We start from the raw sequence: 20,396 nt of genomic DNA on the forward strand, positions 1-20,396 counted from the left end.
ATTAAATTCTAGCTTGCTGCCTTCCAATCCACAAATACTCTACCTAACTCCACATCAGTCCCCAAGACATTGCGTGGGTCTCTGGATTAAATAGTCTTGTGATAATTCCAATTAGATATCACCTCAATTGAGAATAGAAAGCTGTACTGTTGAAGTTGTGAAAGAAAACAGAGGAGACAAGAAGGAAGAGTGTGTCCATGAATGTAGGATTGATGGTGGCTGCAGAGCTGGAAGGGAGGGGGCAAAGACAGGGAGCTTGCAAACCAATGCAGAGGGGATGAGGATGCTCTTAAAGGATGATCTGCACTGAAGTCATGGGAATTAGTCCGCCGATTTGAAGCTTGGTTCAGGGTTCACACTGAGGCTGTAAATTTATTGGTCTAGGGAATCTGTCTTGGAGTTGGAGGTTTATTGCAGAATATTTTGACCAGCGACGAACAAGTGTAGTTTTATTCTTGAGGATGTTGTGTAGTTTGAACATTCTCGTTGATCCAGGCTTAACTCTGGTCTTAGCAGGACTTATAACTTGGTATTTGAGCAGTATTCTGAGAAGTAAAATTTGGTTTTTCTAATCCAAAGATCAGGACTAGGAGGGAGTCAGGAACCTATTTGGTTTGGACCATGCTAAATATGATCCTTTGGATCTCGATGAGAATACAGAGCATGTTAACTATGTTAGGACAGGTATACATAGCAGCTAGCTATGATACTATCAGAGGAAGATTACACTGTTTACTTCATTTCTGTTTTCAGTTACCACCCTGAGTTTTTCCGTGTTCATTTCTCACTTGTCCATCCTCGCTCTGTCACTCTTGCACTGTCACTTTTGCAACAAAAAAAAAGCAAGCAACTCTGAATGCTGGAAATGAGAAACTAAAGCAGGCATTGCTGCAAAGACTCAGCAGGTCGGCTAGCATCTGTGGAAAGAGAAAATATAGAGTTAACATTTTGGGTCCAGTTCTGAAGAAGAATCACTGAACCTGAAACGTTAACTCTGCTTTCTGTCTACAGATGCTGCCAGACCTGCTGAGTCTTCCCAGTCATGTCCCTTTTTTATTTGTGAATGCAGTCCATTAGTTGGCAAATCTTGATTTGCAGTTGTTCCCTCCTGCTGGAAGTACTGTTTTTGATCCTCGCTGTTGGTGCTTCTCCCATTAGGAAATAATATTTTTGGGGAAGAGCTGCGGCAGCTCCTTGGAGCCATTAAAGATGGACCAAAGAGATCAGCTTATATCCTGATGGACAGGATCAAGCCTCAGACTGTGAAGAACTATCTACTACATCCAGGAGCACCTTTGAAACTGTCAGACTGCGTGGTTGAGCTGGGTGTATTTGGGGTCTACATCAGGTGAGTTAAGGCCCTGAACTCTTCATCACATTTTCATCACATTGCCATTTTCCCATGCACCCCCGCCCCCCTCCATGTTCTGTTGAACATGCTGACTCCATGAGCTCCTTCCCAAGACTGGAGTCCCCTAGAACGTTCTGCAATTCAGTGCTGTGCAGCAGAAGCCAGCAGCTATCAGGTAGGTCTGTTCCAGTGGGTCAGGGACATCAAGACGAGCAGAGAGCTCACGCTTTTCCCAGCACTTGTGGGATCTTACTCTGTGAAATAAATCAAATCCCCCTGAAATAACTGCGAAAAGGCCAGTATCCCCTCACTAAGTCACCCTTTATTTACACCTATGTGGTACTGACCCAGCTAGCTCAGAGCCAGCTCCTAGAGTGAGCAGGACCCTTGACATTCCTGTTCATATCTGTTGTGTAAGGGCTGCCTGATTGGGCTGTTAACCTGGTCCATCCAGGGAAGTCATGCTCACACATGGCTGATCTCGTTTCAGTCATTACATCCTGACACAGCATAATAATTAGAGGTGCCACGACATTCATTCAATTCTTCTTGTCTAAAGTTGGTGGAAGCAGAGTGTTGCTTGTGTGGTTGAAGTAGAGTTTTGGTGAGCAAGAGTGTGAAAGGTTATCAGTGACAGATGGGAATGTGCATCCGTCTGATTGGCTGTGAGCTTAGTAAGGAGCAGACTTGAGGGGCCAAGTGGTGTGTTCCTGCTCCTCATTTTATGTTGCCCCTGTACTTTCTCCTCCACCCTCCAAACCATACCTCCAGCGTTGCCGTCCCATCCTCCATTCCTATCTTGGGCCTTGGGTTTCTTCTCCATGCTGCTCCTGGTCTCCATCTAGTGGCAGGCATTAGTCATTGCAGGCAGTACTGGGCATTCAGCTGCTGATACCAATATTGTGCAAAGCTAATGGAACCTGGTCAGTGTAAAAGTACTATATTCTGGTTATGGTTTATCACATGTTAAATTTTGGCAAAGTCTCCCTCACTTTGACCACCAGACTTACACTGACCATGCATTTTGAACAGGCCTCTTGAATATAGTACTTTTGTGAGTCACTTTTTTTTAAACTTAGTTATCAAAACCTTACTTAGGCAAGAAATTTCTGGTATTCGATAGCAACCCATCACTGAGGCAGCTTTATGTTTAACTGGGCTATTTTATGTTCCTTAAATGCAATTGGTTTGAGGCCTAATCTGACTTTTATACTATAATTAATTAAACTACCACTTTAATTAAATTATTCAAATTTCGATTTTAACCCGTATTCCCAATTACTTACTGACACCAGTGAAGTCTCCGTTATTCTGACTGTGCAGCTTGCTCTGAAAGGTTTTCACAGGGTTATTGTTACATCTTCTGGTGTATTTCCTGAGAGCGAGCAAACTGAGGACCCAGAGCAATGATATGTATGTGTTTTTTTTTGTATTGAGCTTCCCTGGACCACTGCAGTAAGCCTGAGACACAGATGTTGGCCAGGGAACAAACTGGTGTGTTAGTACGCAAGGTGGAAGAACAACGCTTCATTTTCAGCTTGGGAATTCTACAGCCTTCTGGACTCCACATCAAATTCAACAATTTTAAGGCTTGAGGCACCTTCTCCCATGTCATTACCCCAACCCCGCCACATGCCAGGCTTTGTTATCACATGAACAAAAACAGAAGTTTGCTTCAAAAGCTCAGGTCTAGCAGCAACTACGAAGAAAAAAGTCAAAGTTAATGTTTCGGGTCCAGTGATCCTTCCCAGGGCCACTGGACCCGAAACATTAACTCTGATTTTTTTTTCTTCACAGATACAGTCAGACCTGCTGAGCTCTTCCAGCAACTTCTGCTTTTGTTCCTGATGTACAGCATCTGCAGTTCTTTCTGTTTTTACTTGTCATCAGATGGACTGCTATAACACAAAACCCATTGTTAGCCACTAATTGTTCCCACTGATAGCTGAGATAACAAGGTGGAGAGCTGGATGAGCAAAGCAGGCCAAGCAGCATCAGAAGAGCAGGAAAGCTGACGTTTCGGGCCTGGACCCTTCAGAAACTTCTGAATTTGTATTTCTGAAGAAGTTCCTGCTATCTCCCACTAATACCTATTCATTTTCCAGTCTGATCGCTATCTGCTTCTTTGTTTGTCCAACTGTTTGACTCTGTTTAGGCTCTACCTCCACCTATCATTTACTCCTCACCTCCTCCCACCACCCTGTCTTCTGCATATAAACCAACATATTCCTTGTGCCATCAGTTCTGAGGAAGGGTCATTGGACCCAAAACTTTAACTCTGATTTCTCTCCATAGATGCTGCCAGACCTGATGAGCTTTTACAGTAATTTGTGTTTTAGTTTTCCTTTATTTAGTTGGCCATATTCTTTTGTGCCCTCATTTTTGCTCTCCTTTCTTCCTTGAAAAATCACCTTGCATCTGTACACCTCTAGGGTGTTGAGTATTTTGATTTATTTTTGTAAAATTCTGCCAATATTCCTATATGTGGAGTTCTTTAATTAGGGCAAGGTGTTGGAAGAGAGGTATACCTGATACTCGCTCAAAAGAATCAACATCTTCTTTAGAGGAAGGGGGGAAATTGGGGCAATAAGGTGGGGCAAAGAGGAGGAAATTTGAAGGCCGTGGTGCGTTACGTAAATGTGTGTGTAATCCGTGTCTTTGTTTCTCTTTGACCCTCTGTGTGTTTCTATCCTGCAGGAAGTGCCGGAAGCTGGTCATGAATGAAAGCCCTGGCCATCTACTTCGCACAAAGAGCACAGAGTTTGCAGACGGAGGAGTATCTGCTGGTGTGGCAGTTCTGGATACACCCTATCTCATCTGAATTACAGACGGTGTCAAAACAGAATAATATCATTATTGGGGTAGAGTGCTGACAATTCTAAAGTACATTCCACCGCCTCCCAGGCCTTACCCCTCTGCCTCCACCTCCCACCAAATTCTGCACCCCAGTCAATGAATGGACTTTCCACAATCCACCCAGGGTGTCTTTTCCTCAGAACTGTGGGGTGGTGGGGAGTTGTGAACAATAAAACTGAATGCACAAGCAAGTGATTTATCCATCATTCTTCCTTCTGATCTTCCTTACCTAATTTCTCAGGGAGAAACAGTGAGCTGTGTGCCAATGCTCTGTTCCTCAGACTGCATTCTACTCAACCTTAGCCGTTTCTAATCACGTCATACAGCACAGAAGCAGACCCTTCGGTCCAACCAGTTCATGCTGAATGTAATCCCAAACTAAACTAGTCCCACCTGCCTGCTCCTGGCCCACATCTCTCCAAGCCATTCCTATTCATGAACTTATCCACATGTGTTTTAAATGTTGCAATTGTGCACATATCCACTAATTCCTCTGGAAGTTCATTCCACACGCAAACTATCCTCTGTGCAAAAAAAAGTTGTCCCTTTTGTTTTTTAAATACATTTCCTCTCACCATAAAAACATGCCTCCTATTCCTGAAACCCTAGGGAAAAGACCTACCGTTAACCCTAACTATACCCCTCATAATTTTACAACGCTCTGGAAGGTCAACCCCTGACTCCACACTGAATGAGATCCCATCATGCGATTTGTTGATGTCCCAAATACATAACAATGTCACTGACATCACTCTGTTTCTGTTTTCTGTTGCGTGACCTATCAGCAGACTTAATTTATTTTTCAGTAAATCCCTAATCCTCCCAGCTGGTCGTTTTCATAATTCTGTCCAATATAATTATTTCTTTCTTTTGATTTACTCTCAGGCAATGGAGTTATCTAGCGCTGCCAGTGGTTAAGAATTGACTTTTTAAAAATATGGTGCTTTAAACTGAAACGAATTTCAATGTGCAGAAGGAGCAATGTTGGTGGAGGGAGGACCATAATGGAAGAAGTGAGATGGTCATTTTTAGACTAAAGAACAGCTGAAGTGTCAGTTATGACTTACGGTAATCACACAATAGTTCCATTTTGTTTCTCTCAATGTTTGACCACTATCCCGTTGATTAAATCTGTAAAGATGTGTTAATTACTCAGCTATAGAAAACTGGATTGAGAGGTAGTCAGTTTTAGCTGGTCATATGCGGTTTTACCTCTGACTGCTGTTCTTCAACTCTGGTTCCTTTTTGTCAACATAATTCAGACAACAATGCTGACCTAGCCACAGTATAAAACAAGTGTAAGGCAACCTGCAACCTTTTGAATCATTAATGGAATTTTTAAATGGACTACTTTCTCCAGGAAGTCACAAACAGGTTTGAGTTTGAGTCTGTGGGCAGCAGTAAGCCTCTTGCTTAACCCTCACCAACCTATTGTACAAATTAGGAGATTGCACTGAAACTAATCTCGCTCGCTGCTTCACCTCATTCCTGTCCCCCCAACCCCTTTTTTAAAAAAAAAGCTTTGCAGCAAAGTTTAATCTTGTGCTTTTAGTATAACCAATTGACAGCAGCATTTAAGCATACTGGGATCAGGGGAAAGAATGGCCTACTTCTACTTTTTTTCATGTAGAAGAGCCTCGTTCAGCCCAATTTGCCCTTCCAACTTTAATCGCTTTTGAAACTTTGTACTTCCAACTTTTCAAGCAGCATATTCCAATAACTGCTCATTCTGCTCATCTGTCTCTGCCTGTTCCTTTAATTATGCCTCTTGGGTTATTGAGTATTTCCTAGTGAAAGAAGCTTCTTACTTTATTTCTTTCACTTTTTGTCTCTGTCACATGGTCGCGCTCTCTTTCCCCTAACTGGGGATTTGTGTGTCTTTACCATGAAGGTGTTGTTTTTGCATTCTGTCTCTATTTATAAAGTCATAAATTCTGTGTGTTTTATATAATAACCTTCTCAACTGATCCTGTCATGTTAAAGTATTTGTAAGTTAACATTCTCCACCACTACCCCCAAAGTCCCTCTTTAGCTGCAACCTTTTAAAATTGTTAGTGAAATTTTTAATATTTTCTTCAGGAAGTTATGAACAGGTTTGAGTTTGATTCAGTGGGCAGCCATAAGGTTCTATTGCTCAACTCTGGCCAACAGATTGCAAAAATAAAAAGTAGGAGATTGCACTAAAACGCATCACACTGTCTCTCTGCCTCACCTCATTCCTGCCCCACCACCCTTTTCTTAAAAATAGTCCTCCAGTGTATAAACGTTGTGTGACATAGCTAATGGAAATCTGCACTGTTTTGAATTTCGGTGTATAAACAAAATAGCTGTTGTTCATATAAAACCTGTGTTGCTGAAAGACATTTTGTCAAGCTTTTTGTCTTGCACTTATCAGGACAATTCACAAGAATGCCATGTCAAAGGGAAAAAATCTGCATGAGGAAGTGACAAGTGGACCATGGTAGAGGTGTTACAATGGAGATTGCACCCCTCAACAGTGGTTGACAGTTAACTGCCAAACTTTTGGTTTAAATTTTAAACCATTCAGAATGGCTTTGCTCAGGGTTTCACCCTGGGGAATGAACCGGGGAATGAACTGGCTGTCACCTATTTCATTTGAGTTGAAATGGGCTCTGTGTGCACTTGTTCTTTCGGTTTGCCTGTATATTAACACGGGTCGGGAATCCTTAATCTAAAAACCAGGTTTTCAGGTAAACAATATTTTTGGTTTTTACTTGCACTTAAATGTTATAGATCCATTTGAGTTGGTTTTTAGGTTCATTCAATTTTCAACATGTGGATAAAGGATACCTGACCTGTATTTGCAGCTTCCAGTCTGTAGTTAACTGTCTGCCATAAATAAGTGGCACATTCTCAATGGCAAATCTGCCAAGTCCGCTTATTCACCAGTCAACACCTGCCTCTCGTGTAGCATAGGTGTTGGCTTCCCCGTTGAGTTGGTATTCTTGCAAATGGTCCTCATGAGTACAAGACTAAAATGTTTCAACAAAATGTACCCTGTCTTTGGCAATAACTAAATTTTTCTGTCAAACTCTGTTTACCATTTGAAGTGACTCTGACAAGATGCCTTCCCCTGAGCAATTAATGGAGCTCAAACTGGAAACCTGCACGAATTGAGGCAGAGTCAGTGGGGTAGGCTGCATTGTTTCAGATTATTACACCAAAAACATGTTAGATATTTTATATGAAAAATTGTTCTAGATCTATTAATAAATACACAGTTGATTTACAACCTTTGCTGTTGTTTTCTGCTTTGCATCGCCATCAATCTGACCACTGAGGAACAAAGTCAGAAGTCACGTGTATCCAGGTTATAGTCCAACCGGCTTATTTTAATATGCAAGCTTGGTCAGGGTACCTGACAAAGGAGCAGCGCTCTGAAAGCTTGCATTTTCAAATAAACCTGTTGGACTATAACCTGGAGTCATGTAACTTCTGACTTTATCCATGCCAGTCCAGCACTGGCACTTCCACATCATTGCTGAGGAACAGACATGGACTTTCGTGATTTTGTTTTTAAATTCTTGCTCTCTCTGGGTCACAAAACGATAGGAAAACCACAAGCACTGAAATGCAACACAAAACCATTTCTGGATATGAGTTTACTCGCTGAGCTGGAAGGTTAGTTTTCAGATGTTTCGTCACCATTCTAGGTAACATCATCAGTGAGCCTCCGATGAAGCGCTGGTGTTATGTCCCGCTTTCTATTTATCTGTTTAGGTTTCCTTGGGTTGGTGATGTCATTTCCTGCATTGGTGATGTCATTTCCTGTTCTTTTTCTCAGCGGGTGGTAGATTGATTTGGAGCCAGTGTGTTTGTTGATGGAGTTCCGGTTGGAATGCCATCCTTCTAGAAATTCTCGTGTGTGTCTCTGTTTGGCTTGTCCTAGGATGGATGTGTTGTCCCAATCAAAGTGGTGTCCTTCCTCATCTGTATGTAAGGATACGAGTGATAGTGGGTCATGTCGTTTTGTGGCTAGCTGATGTTCATGTATCCTGGTGGCTAGCTTCCTGCCAGTTTGTCCAATGTAGTGTCTGTCACAGTTCTTGCAAGTATTTTGTAGATGACGTTTGTTTTGCTTGTTGTCTGTATAGGGTCTTTTGAAGTTCATTAGCTGCTGTTTTAGTGTGTTGGTGGGTTTGTGGGCTACCCTGATGCCAAGAGGTCCGAGTAGTCTGGCAGTCATTTCCGAAATGCCTTTGACATAGGGGAGAGTGGTTATGGTTTCTGGGCATGTTTTGTCTGTTTGTTTGGGTATCCACTGAACACAGTCCGCCGATTTCTCAGCAACAAACCCAAACAAACAGACCAGGATCTAGGGTCCTCTATTAATCGTGCTCTCCACTCACCCTAACTCTTCAATAATTTGTATTCATGCACTCCTCAATCCAATCCTGAAGAACACAACAGGGGTGGCAGAGCGGCTCAGTGTTCAGTACTGCTGTCTCATCATGCTGTTTCACCATCCCAGTTAGAATGGGGCTCTGTTTCATATTTCTCATTTGCACAAAAAGGCCAGCATTTGTTGCCCATCCTAAATTGCCCCTAAACTAAGTGTCCTGCTGAGCAATCTTGCTAGTTGTGCAGCCTACGTTTTGCTGTAGGTGTGGAGCCACATGTAGGTCGGAGCCACATGTAGGTCAGACCCATGTAAAGATGACGGATTTCCTTGCCTGAGGGACCACAGTGAACCGGACTGGTTTTTACAACAATTGATGATTCTTACAGAGACTTTGTTTATATTCAATATTGTTAATTTAGTTGAAATTAAATTTCACCAGCTTCCCAGGTGGGCTTTGAACCCATCCACCAATCATTAACCTGTGTTTCTGGATTACTGGTCTGGTGTCGTTAGCAAATTGAATGCTTTGTACCTCCCTGCATTTGGTTACCCCTGCTGCTTGCCTGTGCATTCCACGTTTGGTGATTCGTTTGAGGTTTCTTAGCATTTCAAAAAAATTGTTATGCTAGATAGGCCAACGAGACCTTTTTTTCTTTCCTGGTCTGTAGACCTTTATCACTCTAAGGGAGTTAGACATGTGGATCAATGATTTTTTTTTGTGGCATGGTGGCGGTATCCCTACCTGTGAGCCAGAGGGCCCAGGTTCAGGTCCTACGTGCAATAGAGGCGTCTCACAGCATCTCTGAACAGGTTGATCAGAAAAACATCTGGAAGTATAGAACACTTGCACAAGATATAATTGATGGAATCCTAAAATTAAGTTTAAAAGCAGTAGAAGCAGACAAAGATGCAAGACAGGTGGTTGGAGTTGAGATACAGGTTTGAACTAGTCACAGACTGTGGACTAAGTGGCTTACTACTGTTCCACTTCACTAACCAAACCTTAGCAGAGCCTGGAATGTCTGCCATCTGTACAACTTGCAGGCTTCAATGCAGCAAGTTGCCAAGGTTGCTTCAGCAAACCGGAAGTTGTTAACTCCACCACCGAACTCCGAGGCAACCACTTCATTAGAACATTACCATGCAGATATGGTGGGACTGCAGCAGTTCAGGAGAAAGCTTGTCAGCACCACAAAGACAGTTGTGGGCGTATCATAAATGCCAGCCTTGACATTGGCTCACACTGACGGTTACGTTTTTAAAAACCTTTTTTGTTTTTACAAAATTCTTTTCAAGGCAGTTACCTTCTATTTAATTGTCCCTAAATCATAGCAAAGAGGCAAGTCTTAAAGTCTTTCCTGCGCTTCAGTGAATCAGGACACCATTGTCTGATGCTACAACCAAGAAAAAAGTGAAGTTCTATAGCTGATTTATACTTGCACAGGGAATCTCAGTAGAGGCATTTCTCAAGAATCTAACCTTAGGCTCTTGCTGTTCAATGGCATTACCTTCCCAGAATTCTTCCCCCCCCCCCCCCCCCCCCGCTATCAACATTCTGGGGTAGACTATTGACCAGAAATTGAACCAGACTAATCATCAAAATACTGTGGCTGCAAGAGGAGGTAAAGTGCTAGGAATCCTGTTACAAGTAATTCACCTCCTGGCTCCTCCTCCATGTACAAAGCACAGAGGAGTGTGATGGAATACTCCCCATCTGCCTACACTGATGCAGCTCCAGCTACATTGGAGAGGCTTGACACCCTTCAGTACAGAGCAGCCCATTTGATTGGTATCACTTTCCCTCCTCCATCATTCAATAGTGGCAGCTGTGTGTATCATCACTACAATGCAATGCAAAAAAAAAGTTCTTTTGCATTTTCCAAAGCCAGGGCCTTTGCCCACTGCAAGAAGTGTGGCATGATACAGGGGAGCACAGTAATTTACATAGTCCTCTCCAAGACATTCATCATCCAGACTTGGAAATATATCGCTATTCCTTCAGTGTCGCTGAGTCAAAATCCCAGAGCTCATTCTTCGATGGCGCTGTTTGGGTTTACCCATGCTGAATGGACTGCAGCAATTTGAGAAGAAAGCTCATCACCACAACCTTAAGGACTGAAACATCGAAAATAGCCTGTTAGATCAGAAAATACTGACCTGTTCCTGCCCTGATGGAGGGTCCCGACCCATAGCGTCAACTTTCCTGCTCCACTGACGCTGCCTGACCACCTGTGTTCCTCCGGCTCTACATAAGTACAGTGAAAAGCTTTGCTTACAAGCAGTACAGGCAGATCATAGGGTGGATAAAATACTTGGACAGATTACGTTGCGCAGGGCACGTGCTAGACAAGATCAACATTTGCAAGATCAGTATTATTTGAAGTTAGAAAATCTGTTCATCGGTCTAATAATGGCAGCAAAGAGGCTGTTCCTGAACTTGCTGGTGTGTGTGTGTTCAAGCTTCTGCGATACTTTGATTATATTTGTAAATTTAGAATGTGCAACTTGCTTCCACATGAAATAGCTGAGATGAATAGCTTAGATTCTGGCAATGAATGGCTAGATAAAAAGATGAGGAAGGAAAAAAACATAAAGGGACATCTTGAAGCATTTGCAGACAGATGGAGGGCATGTCAGGTGTTTGTTATCACTATGTGATCCTTGGAAAGGGTGGGAATTGGATAAGAAGCTTTAGAGACTGCTGTTCTAAGACTATGCATTGATTTAATATTTTGGGAAGCATTCACACTATTAAATTCAGCATAAGAATGTACATTAAATTATTTCTCACTAAAACTCGTTGTCATGTGATCTCTTAGATCATTATTGACAGATACTATTTGTGGGTTTGTGTATTAACCCTTTACTTTTCATCTTACCACAAATCTCTGACGTAATGCATTATTAATATCTTAAATGATACACCCTGCCTGAGGCAAATTTGTATTACCTGTTGGTAGTGGTGCTAATGTTATTTCCCATAACATCAGTGATTAAATATGGATAAAGTGGAATTGAAGAATCCAAAAAGTCTTGAACAGCTAACTGTTACAAACGTACATTACTGTCTGCAGACACATTACATTACACAGAGCAGCATGGTTTCCAATAGTTGTCATCAGGTTTCAAGTGATCCTGGGTTAAGGTGAAGCATGAGGCTTTTCTCAGGTCAAGTGCTATGATACAATGATCATATCATGAGCATGTTACTTAAAGGAATTCGGGCATGCTGACTGTGAAACACAACACTATTTCCCCTTATTCCAAATAAAAAAGTATCCCAAACACACACACATGGTTTATGTAGGCACGTGTTGTCGCTTTTATAATTATAGAAGCAGGTGTTTACAAGAAAAGTAAATTTAATGTAACACTTCAGACGTTTGACAACTCATCCTGATAGACGCAGCTGGAGAGCTACATATTGGTTTCTGTTGTATTTGTTTGACTAATTTGTCTTGGTGCTGCCACTTAACGCCGCGTTATTACAATCATTATTACAATTTTTACCTTGGTCTTACTGGATAATTGCTGTGTCGTACACTGGACTTCACTAGTTCATTGGTCAATCATTGGTTTGTCTAATGGTTTGAATGTTCTTTCACATTGTAGCACCACGATCAATAATGATTTCTTATGATCTGGTGTGATTGTGTACTTTAGAAACCTCTGCTACACTAATCACCTAATTATTGTTGGTCTGCCAGTATGGCTTCATACTTGCGTCCATCTTCAAATATGCAAAAATGGTATGGCCCTTTTACTGGCCCAAAATATCCTTCCTAAAGATTTAATCATCGTTGAGGTGATGATCAACTCAGTAAGCCTCTGATAGTTCCTGTTTGTGAAAGTCACGTTGAGGTCCTTTGCTGTACCATCTTCTAACAAACTAGGCACTAGACCCCCCTCATGAAATTATCACTTCATTTTCTGGCATTAATGAGGCTTTCAAGCAGCAAACTACTACAAACCTGCAAATTGTTAAATTACAAACCTGCAATTCTATAAGGAGCAGCAAGAGGGAAAACAAAAGTGCAGCAGAAGCATAAAGCAGGGATTGCTGTCTGTCTGACATGAATTGAAATCTGTTAATCCTGAAGTTAGTTCTTACTTTGACCAGATTTTTGAGAACTTTCCTGATATTTTGTGGAACTTTGTGATCATCCATAGAAACAAACAGCTGTGTTAATTCTGTGAAGACCCCCTTTGCCAATGATAAATAAAATTTTTAGACCTCTTCTGGGGGTCATTTATTGTTTGATCTGTAAAATAAAATTGCATATGTTAGTTAAATAGTTGTAATTCACTAAATGTATCCCTGCATGCTCAATCCATAATGAGACTTTACCTTTAATTTTTCAATGCTGTTATTTTCATTACTGAAGAAGTAGAGTACAGTGCAGGGTTTGTTTATTTATTTTACTAGTTTTGTTTAGTTTTGTCTTTCCTTTTGTTTTACATTTTTGCTTCTGTTGTACTTTTGTTTTTCCCTGTTGCATCTCCTAAAAGAATTGCACGCTTATAATTTAATAATTTGCAGGTTTGTAGTAGTTTTCTGCATGAAGGCAGCATTAATGCCAGAAAATGAAGTGATGACTTTGAGGGCATAGGGTCTAGGCCCGAAACGTCAACTTTTGTGCTCCTAAGATGCTGCTTGGCCTGCTGTGAAGCTGGATGAACACACTTTGTTATCTCGGATTCTCCAGCATCTGCAGTTCCCGTTATCTCTGATCATAACTTTATGAGGGCTATTGTTTTATTTTTGTGTCAATTTGTAGAAAGAAAATTGTGGAACCTCCCAAATGTTGGAATCAGATCAATTTTCTTGCTGCAGAAAACCACTTTAGCTGCTTTTAAGCAGGGGCTGTTTGGAGTTGTGCATTTGGGTCTATTTAACTGCTGTTTGTTTACACGAGATCAGAAGCGTTACCCAGTTTGATTTTATTTTAATGAGAGGGAGAAATGTGTCATACACAGTATGCTTCAGTACAGGTCTGTAGCTTTTTCCTTGGATTTGTAACTGAAGCATTTTTAAATAAGGCACTCTTAGAAATTTGTTTGTGTCATGAAAGAATTTACATTCTAATCAATAAGAAATCACCTCTAAAATACAGCACCAAGAACTACAATCGCTGGAAATCTGAATGAAAAGCAGATATTGCTCAGCAGGTCTGGCAGCATCTGTGAAGAGAAAGTTGAGTTAGTGCTTCAGGACCAATGAGCTTTCTTTGGAACTGATTGTCACTTCGAAAAGCTTGCTATATAGCAGTACAGGCAGATTGTGACATACAAATCACTCTACCATCTATATGGTATGGTCTGCTTATACTGCTCACAAAACAAAACTGTACTCAGAAACATGTGACAACAATAAATCAAATAAATAAATAACTTGAAGATGAGGTGGGGGAGGAGTAAATGGTACATGGAGATGGAGCCCCAAGCGAGAGAAAACAGGCAAACAATCCAAGAAATGGGATAAGGCCAGCCTTGGAAAATCAGTGGCTGTTACTGGGGACCATGAGCAGGTGAAAATGGGTTGTTTGTGGTAGCATGTGATGACATGATCCTGAGTGTGGATGTTGAGGTAAGGACACGGAAGAATAAATTACCTCTATTTTCTTGCTGAACAGTGCCATATCTACACACCACATTCTCCAGATAAACTGATGCTGAAAGGTGTGTAACTGCTCCTTTGTCCAAATTCTCCAGACTTCCACAGCTGTTATCTTTCTTTGATTAGTTTTCCAAATATCTGCCATTTAAAATATTGCAATCTTTTCTTAGATATTTTACTAGTACCAAGATATGAGTTTGTTTGTACTTGATACAACAATGCTTATGCTATCTCCTGTAACATAAGAAACTAGGCATCGATATTCATGACTTGAAGAATCTAACAGACATTTATTACAAGTAACATTACATTCTTAGTCACATCAGTGTCTGAGCTAGTGTTAAACTATTGCATTACTCACAGTAGCTTGCCTCCAGTAGCATGTCGTATTTCTGGTGATTCCAGGTTAAAATGGCATATGAGACATTTACGTCAACAGGTCACATGCTATGACACACAGCGATGAGAGCATGAATGTATGAGCATGAGACACCACATAATCTTACATCAGCTTAATTAGTGAGATGGCCGGTTTGTAACGCAGTGACATAAACAGCATAGGTTCAATTTCTGTACTGAGATCATCATGAAACTGCTACTTTCCTGACCTCACTCTTGCCTGAGGCATGGTGGCCCTCTGGTTAAACTCACCACTGTCATCTCTTTCTAATGAGAAAACACAGCCCTATGGTCTCTGGGCCATGCTAGCATTTACATCTCCCTCATCCTCCTAAGTCTCTCAATGTCTCTGGCTCACATAGCTAAGTGACGTGATAGTTTTGCCAATCACCCTGATCAGGAAGTTGAAGGTCTCTAATCTCCAATGTTTTGTTTGCATGTGGTGAATCAGAGTTGGACTCATCACAGAATTCTAATTTACAATCGGGTTATCAAGGTGTAGAGCTGGATGAACACAGCAGGCCAAGCAGCATCATAGGAGCAGGAAGGCTGATGTTTCGGGCCTAGGCCTTCATCATTCTTGATCTTCTGCATATCTCCATTCCACTAGGGGAGGGTCTCCATCTAATGGAAATAAGGGCACTCTGTTTCTCCGTGGATTCAATTTTTTGTTGGAACGATATAAGACCTCAGTTGCCGCAGTTTCCAGGACCTTGCCTTCATTGGTCTGCTCCTGTATCCATAGCAACTCCCCTGTTTGGAGTTCTGGGAACTATATGGTGTTGGTTGTAGTTTCTGGTTGACTTGTTTGGTACTGTCTCTCTCTTACTGTTGACATAATAATTAGTGTGTATTTGTAAAAGGGCTGGGATTTGAGTCAGTAATTTTCTGCCCATTGAGAGTTTGCATAGAGCAAGAACTCTTTTGTCATGGCACAGAACGATCACTCAGTCATGCTAAGTTGAAATCCTTGCCCTTTTTTCAAACGGCTTTAGTTGACTCCTCTCTTGGCCTTCCATTAGCCTATAAGTATCCGGGCTAACTGGTGATATAAACAAACTCCTTGGTTTCTGTGATGTTTATTTGTAAACTGTGGCTGTCATCAGAAACGACAAAGTGTGAAGCTGGATGAGCACAGCAGACCAAGCAGCATCTCAGGAGCACAAAAGCTGACGTTTCGGGCCTAGACCCTTCATCAGAGAGGGGGATGGGGAGAGGGTTCTGAAATAAATAGGGAGAGAGGGGGAGGCGGACCGAAGATGGAGAGAAAAGAAGATAGGTGGAGAGAGTATAGGTGGGGAGGTAGGGAGGGGATAGGTCAGTCCAGGGAAGATGGACAGGTCAAGGAGGGGGGAGGTAGGGAGGGGATAGGTCAGTCCAGGGAAGATGGACAGGTCAAGGAGGTGGGATGAGGTTGGTAGGTGGGAAATGGAGGTGCGTCTTGAGGTGGGAGGAGAGGATGGGTGAGAGGAAGAACAGTTTAGGGAGGCGGGGACGAGCTGGGCTGGTTAAGTGATGCAGTGGGGGGAGGGGATGAGCTGGGCTGGTTTTGGGATGCAGTGGTGGAGGGGGAGAATGCTGTCTGTTGCAAAACATTTCTTGAGTCAGGTAATAATGGCTCTGAATGTGAGTCCATGCAAGTTTTTAACCTCATGCCACCTTGTGTAATAGTGGATGACCATGATAAATATGTTAGGTCACAAAAGGTCCATATCAAGGTTCACCCATCGCCTGGATGAAAATGAAGAATCCTTCATTTTATTCTTGACAGTAGATGGCATAGTTGATATGATTCATAATCATTTCTCCCTGTGATCCTGAAATTCACGACCAGAACTTGGACTTTTCTGTTCTGGCATGACTTGTTGTTATACACCATGAGTGTGTCTTCTAAAGAGTGGTGAGTCTGAGGACCCCTGGGCTCAGCAATCTTTCGATGTTGATTAGGAAATCATCAATGACATTCAGATGTCTTTGTCGCTTGAAGTATTGTTTAAGTACTGGATTACTTAAAATATATCCTAGCCATCCCTCCTGTCTAGTAACCATTTTCTTGCTGTATTTTCTGAGCATTCTAGATTATTTCGAATCACTTTGATGCAGTGGGTAATATGTAGCTCTAGATGCGTATGACTATTTATAAACTAAAATTCTTGACAGAATAAAATTCTGTGCTGGTTGTTCAACAGGAATGTCTGACAGTGCATTTGGTGTCATTTGAAGTTTTCCTTGGACCTAATTGGTTCCTTGAATCTAATACAAACGAAATCAACAGGAAAAGCTCAGCAGGTCTGGCAGCATCTGTAGAGAAAGAAACAAAGTTAACATTTTGGGACCAGAAGCCCTTCTTCAGAACACCCTTGAATCTTGCTATCTCATTGGTTTCAGGATTTTCAATTTGTTGAATGTTACTCGTTGTGGTGGAGTTTCCTTCTTATTTTTGAGTTAGACTCCTTTTCCTGTAGCAAAAAGTTTTAAAATGTCTTGTCTTTATGCATGTTGAGAGTTGGCTGTACTTGCATTTCTCCAAAGAGGCTTTGAACTGAAGACTGTGCTTAGACCCTTCATCCAGACAAACCTCAGGGGATCTCTCTCCCACTGCAACTCTCTTGTATCCATCTTCGATCCGCCTCTCCCTATTTATTTCAGAATCCCCTCTCCATCCCCCTTTTCTGATGAAGGGTCCAGGCCCGAAACGTCAGCTTTTGTGCTCCTAAGATGCTGCTTGGCCCGTTGTGTTCATCCAGCTTCACACTTTGTTATCTTGGATTCTGCAGTTCCCATTATCTCCAGGCTGAAGGTTCATGATGATTAAACTTCACAATGATTTAAGCATGCTGTGCAGATGACAGCTTTGTAGTTTGAAAGGAGGGTTGACCATTATCTGTTGAAGGTAATAGAGCAGGTTGATGAGTATAGTGCGGTTGATGGAGTGTACATAGACTTTCAAAGGGCACCTGATAAAATGCCACATGACAGACTTGTCAGCAAAATTGGAGTGTATAGAATAAAAAGAACAGAAAACTGGATAAATTGGGAAACAAAATTAGTGATTAAGAGAAGTTTTTCAGACAACAGAAAGGTTTACGTCAATGACTTTGGTGAACAAGGCATATTTTCAACATTTGCTGATGATACAAAACTTGGAAGAATTATGAAACATGAAGGGGACAGCATGGAACTTCAAAAGGACGTTAATAAGTTATTAGAATGGGCAGACAAGTGGCAGATGAAATTCAATGTAGCAAAGTGTGAATTGATGTGTTTTGTTAGGAAGAACACTGAAAGGCAATAAAATAAAGTATACACTAAGCTGTTAATGGGTTAACATCCCATGAATTTTTATGCTCCTTATCAGCTCATACAGGTGTGAACACTGTCTCAACTTCCTTACCCGAATAGACTTTGGTGTGAAACATCTGTAAACGCAAAAAGTATTAAGCTTTGTAATCTTTGTGGCTCTACCCACACTGCTGCCTACCCCTGTTTCTGCTGAAATGGCCAGGTCAGTGACCTTTGATCAAGGCAGGCAGTCGTCGCCACTTGAAATCGCATCCTGTCGTTATCATACACGTTGTGACGATCAAAGCTGTATCCTGTTCTCGTTATAGCGACGTGACCACATACTCGTGATGGTTCGGATGTAGTAATTGTTTTATGTATCTGCCAATTCCAAGGGTATAAAAGCGGGGACTGTCCCCTGTTCGGACAGAATTGCTCACAGTACTCTGTGCCGGGGTGCGTACAGCGATCCTCCGCAGCTTGTACTTGCTTAATAATAAAGGATTGTGTTTTTTTAACCAGGTCAGTGTCTTGCTCTTGCATCAAGTCCATGAGGGTCTCTGAAAAATGAACCTAACAACACCTACCAAGTGGGTACTGGAGCAGAGCAGAGTGACCTGGATGTACACATGTAAAGATCATTGAGGGTGGCAGGACAAGTGAAGAGAGCAGTTAATAAACAGTAAAGCTTCCTAGTGTTTATTAAGAGGGGCACAGAGTGCAAAAGAAATGAAGTTATGTTAAACTTGAGTGGCATAGGAGGTTGAGGAGTAACCTCATAGGGATTTACAAAATCATGAGGAGTGTAGATAAGGAGAATGACAGGTATCTTTTCCTTAGGGTGGGGGAATTTCAAAACCGGGGACACATTTTTAAGATGAGAGGAGAAAAACTTTAAAAAGACATGAGAGGCAACTTTTTCACACACAAGGTGGTTCACGTGTGGAATGTGTATCCATAGGACGTGATGGATGTGGGTACAGTCACAACTTTTAAAAGACATTTAGATAAATACGTGAATAAGAAATCTTTGGATGGATATCAGATAAGTTCAGGCAGATGGGACTAGTTTAGTTTTGGATTTTGGTCAGCATAGACTAGTTGGACTGAAGGTCTGTTTCCATGTTGTGGGCTCTATGACTGGCACTCAGCATTTTTGCACTGATAGAGGTTTTTCCCAGTAAAGCAAAACTACTGCATAAAGGCAGCTGGCACTCTCTTTACATTTTCCTAGACCTGATGTAACTATGTTTCTCTTTTGTGTCCCACAAACTGCTTTAATTTGTTTTCTCACCAACACCTCCCTGAGGCCTTAAATAAAACCCTGTTCTGTTAACTCACATCTACCTGCTTTTGCAAGTCTCAAAAATTCCCATGTCTGTAAAAATTCCAATAAATTCTCTTCCAAGACTCCAGCCACAATGTGGCCTCTAATTCGGCCATCTTTCAGATTTCCAAACTGGCAATTCTAATCGATCAAGAGCATTAATGCTCTCTTCCAGTTTTTACATAGGCAATAAATCTCATGCTTTCTAAAATTATATTTCTTCAAAGATTGTCATGAGTACCAAAAGCCCCAAAAGCAAGTTCCTAAATGACACTTCCTTCATTTCTACATTGTCTCACTGAAAAGTTGTCTGTATGCTGCTGATTGCATAGAGAACTGGTTTTCCTTAGCTGCTAGCCCTGGACTGCTCCTGTACATGGTGAAATGTTTACAAGAGTTTTGCTACTTCTTCGACTTATTTTGGGCTTATGATATTCTTGAAAGATTTTGTGACCAGTAAGTGTGAATTCTATTGCTTCTTTTTGCTGGAGTTGCTTCTTGTGCTGTCCTGTGTGCTTAATCACTCTACATAAACTGCTTTCAAATCATAAGATAACAAAGTATGGAGCTGGATGAACACAGCAGGCCAAGCAGCATCTTAGCAGCACATCATTCTTTTTCTTCTGCTTCTTCTCACTGATCTTTCCTATTCCTTCTGAGTTTTGGCTTCATTGCTGTTTCCCACTGCCTTTCACCTGCTGGAGGGTCGTTTACCAATTTTCACCGTCTGTTACCATGATAACAGATCTTACAAGAGGTAGTGTCCTGTGCCAGGGTCTACAGAGACTGTTGATGCTAAGCTCTCGGTAAGATTATCTTGTTTTTTTTTTAATATTCTACCATTGTACTATCGGGCTTAGGACAAAATTCTACTCAGAATCATCTCTCTGACGCAGCCTGTGGTTAGCACTGCTGCCTCACAGCCCCAGGGACCTGGGTTCGATTCCAGCCTTGGACAACTGTCTGTGTGAAGTTTGCACATTCTCTCTGTGTCTGTGTGGGTTTCCTCCGTGTGCTCTGGTTTCCTCCCACAGTCCAAAGATGTGCAGGGTTGGTGGATTTGCAATGCTAAATTGCCCATAGTGCCCAGGAATGTTTAGTTTGGATGGGTAGGCCATGGGAAATGCAGGGCTAGGAGAATGGGTCTGGGTGGGATGCTCTGTGGAGGGGTGGTTGTGGGGCCAAATGGCCTGTTTCCACA

At 41.8% G+C, this 20,396-nt stretch overlaps 1 protein-coding gene across 1 annotated transcript in view; it reads left to right on the forward strand.

The window, feature by feature from the left end:
- The window catches only part of gss (glutathione synthetase), a 48,570-nt gene extending 41,110 nt beyond the window's left edge, over positions 1 to 7,460 (forward strand). Inside the window, exons 12-13 of the mRNA XM_048550596.2 lie at positions 1,159 to 1,348; positions 4,049 to 7,460. Coding sequence (XP_048406553.1) covers positions 1,159 to 1,348; positions 4,049 to 4,172 — 314 coding nt within the window. The 3' untranslated portion in view covers positions 4,173 to 7,460. The remainder of the gene's footprint in view (positions 1 to 1,158; positions 1,349 to 4,048) is intronic.
- Positions 7,461 to 20,396: the final 12,936 nt, after the last annotated feature.

This window comes from Stegostoma tigrinum, chromosome 19, assembly GCF_030684315.1.
Source record: "Stegostoma tigrinum isolate sSteTig4 chromosome 19, sSteTig4.hap1, whole genome shotgun sequence".
NCBI lineage: Eukaryota > Metazoa > Chordata > Chondrichthyes > Orectolobiformes > Stegostomatidae > Stegostoma > Stegostoma tigrinum.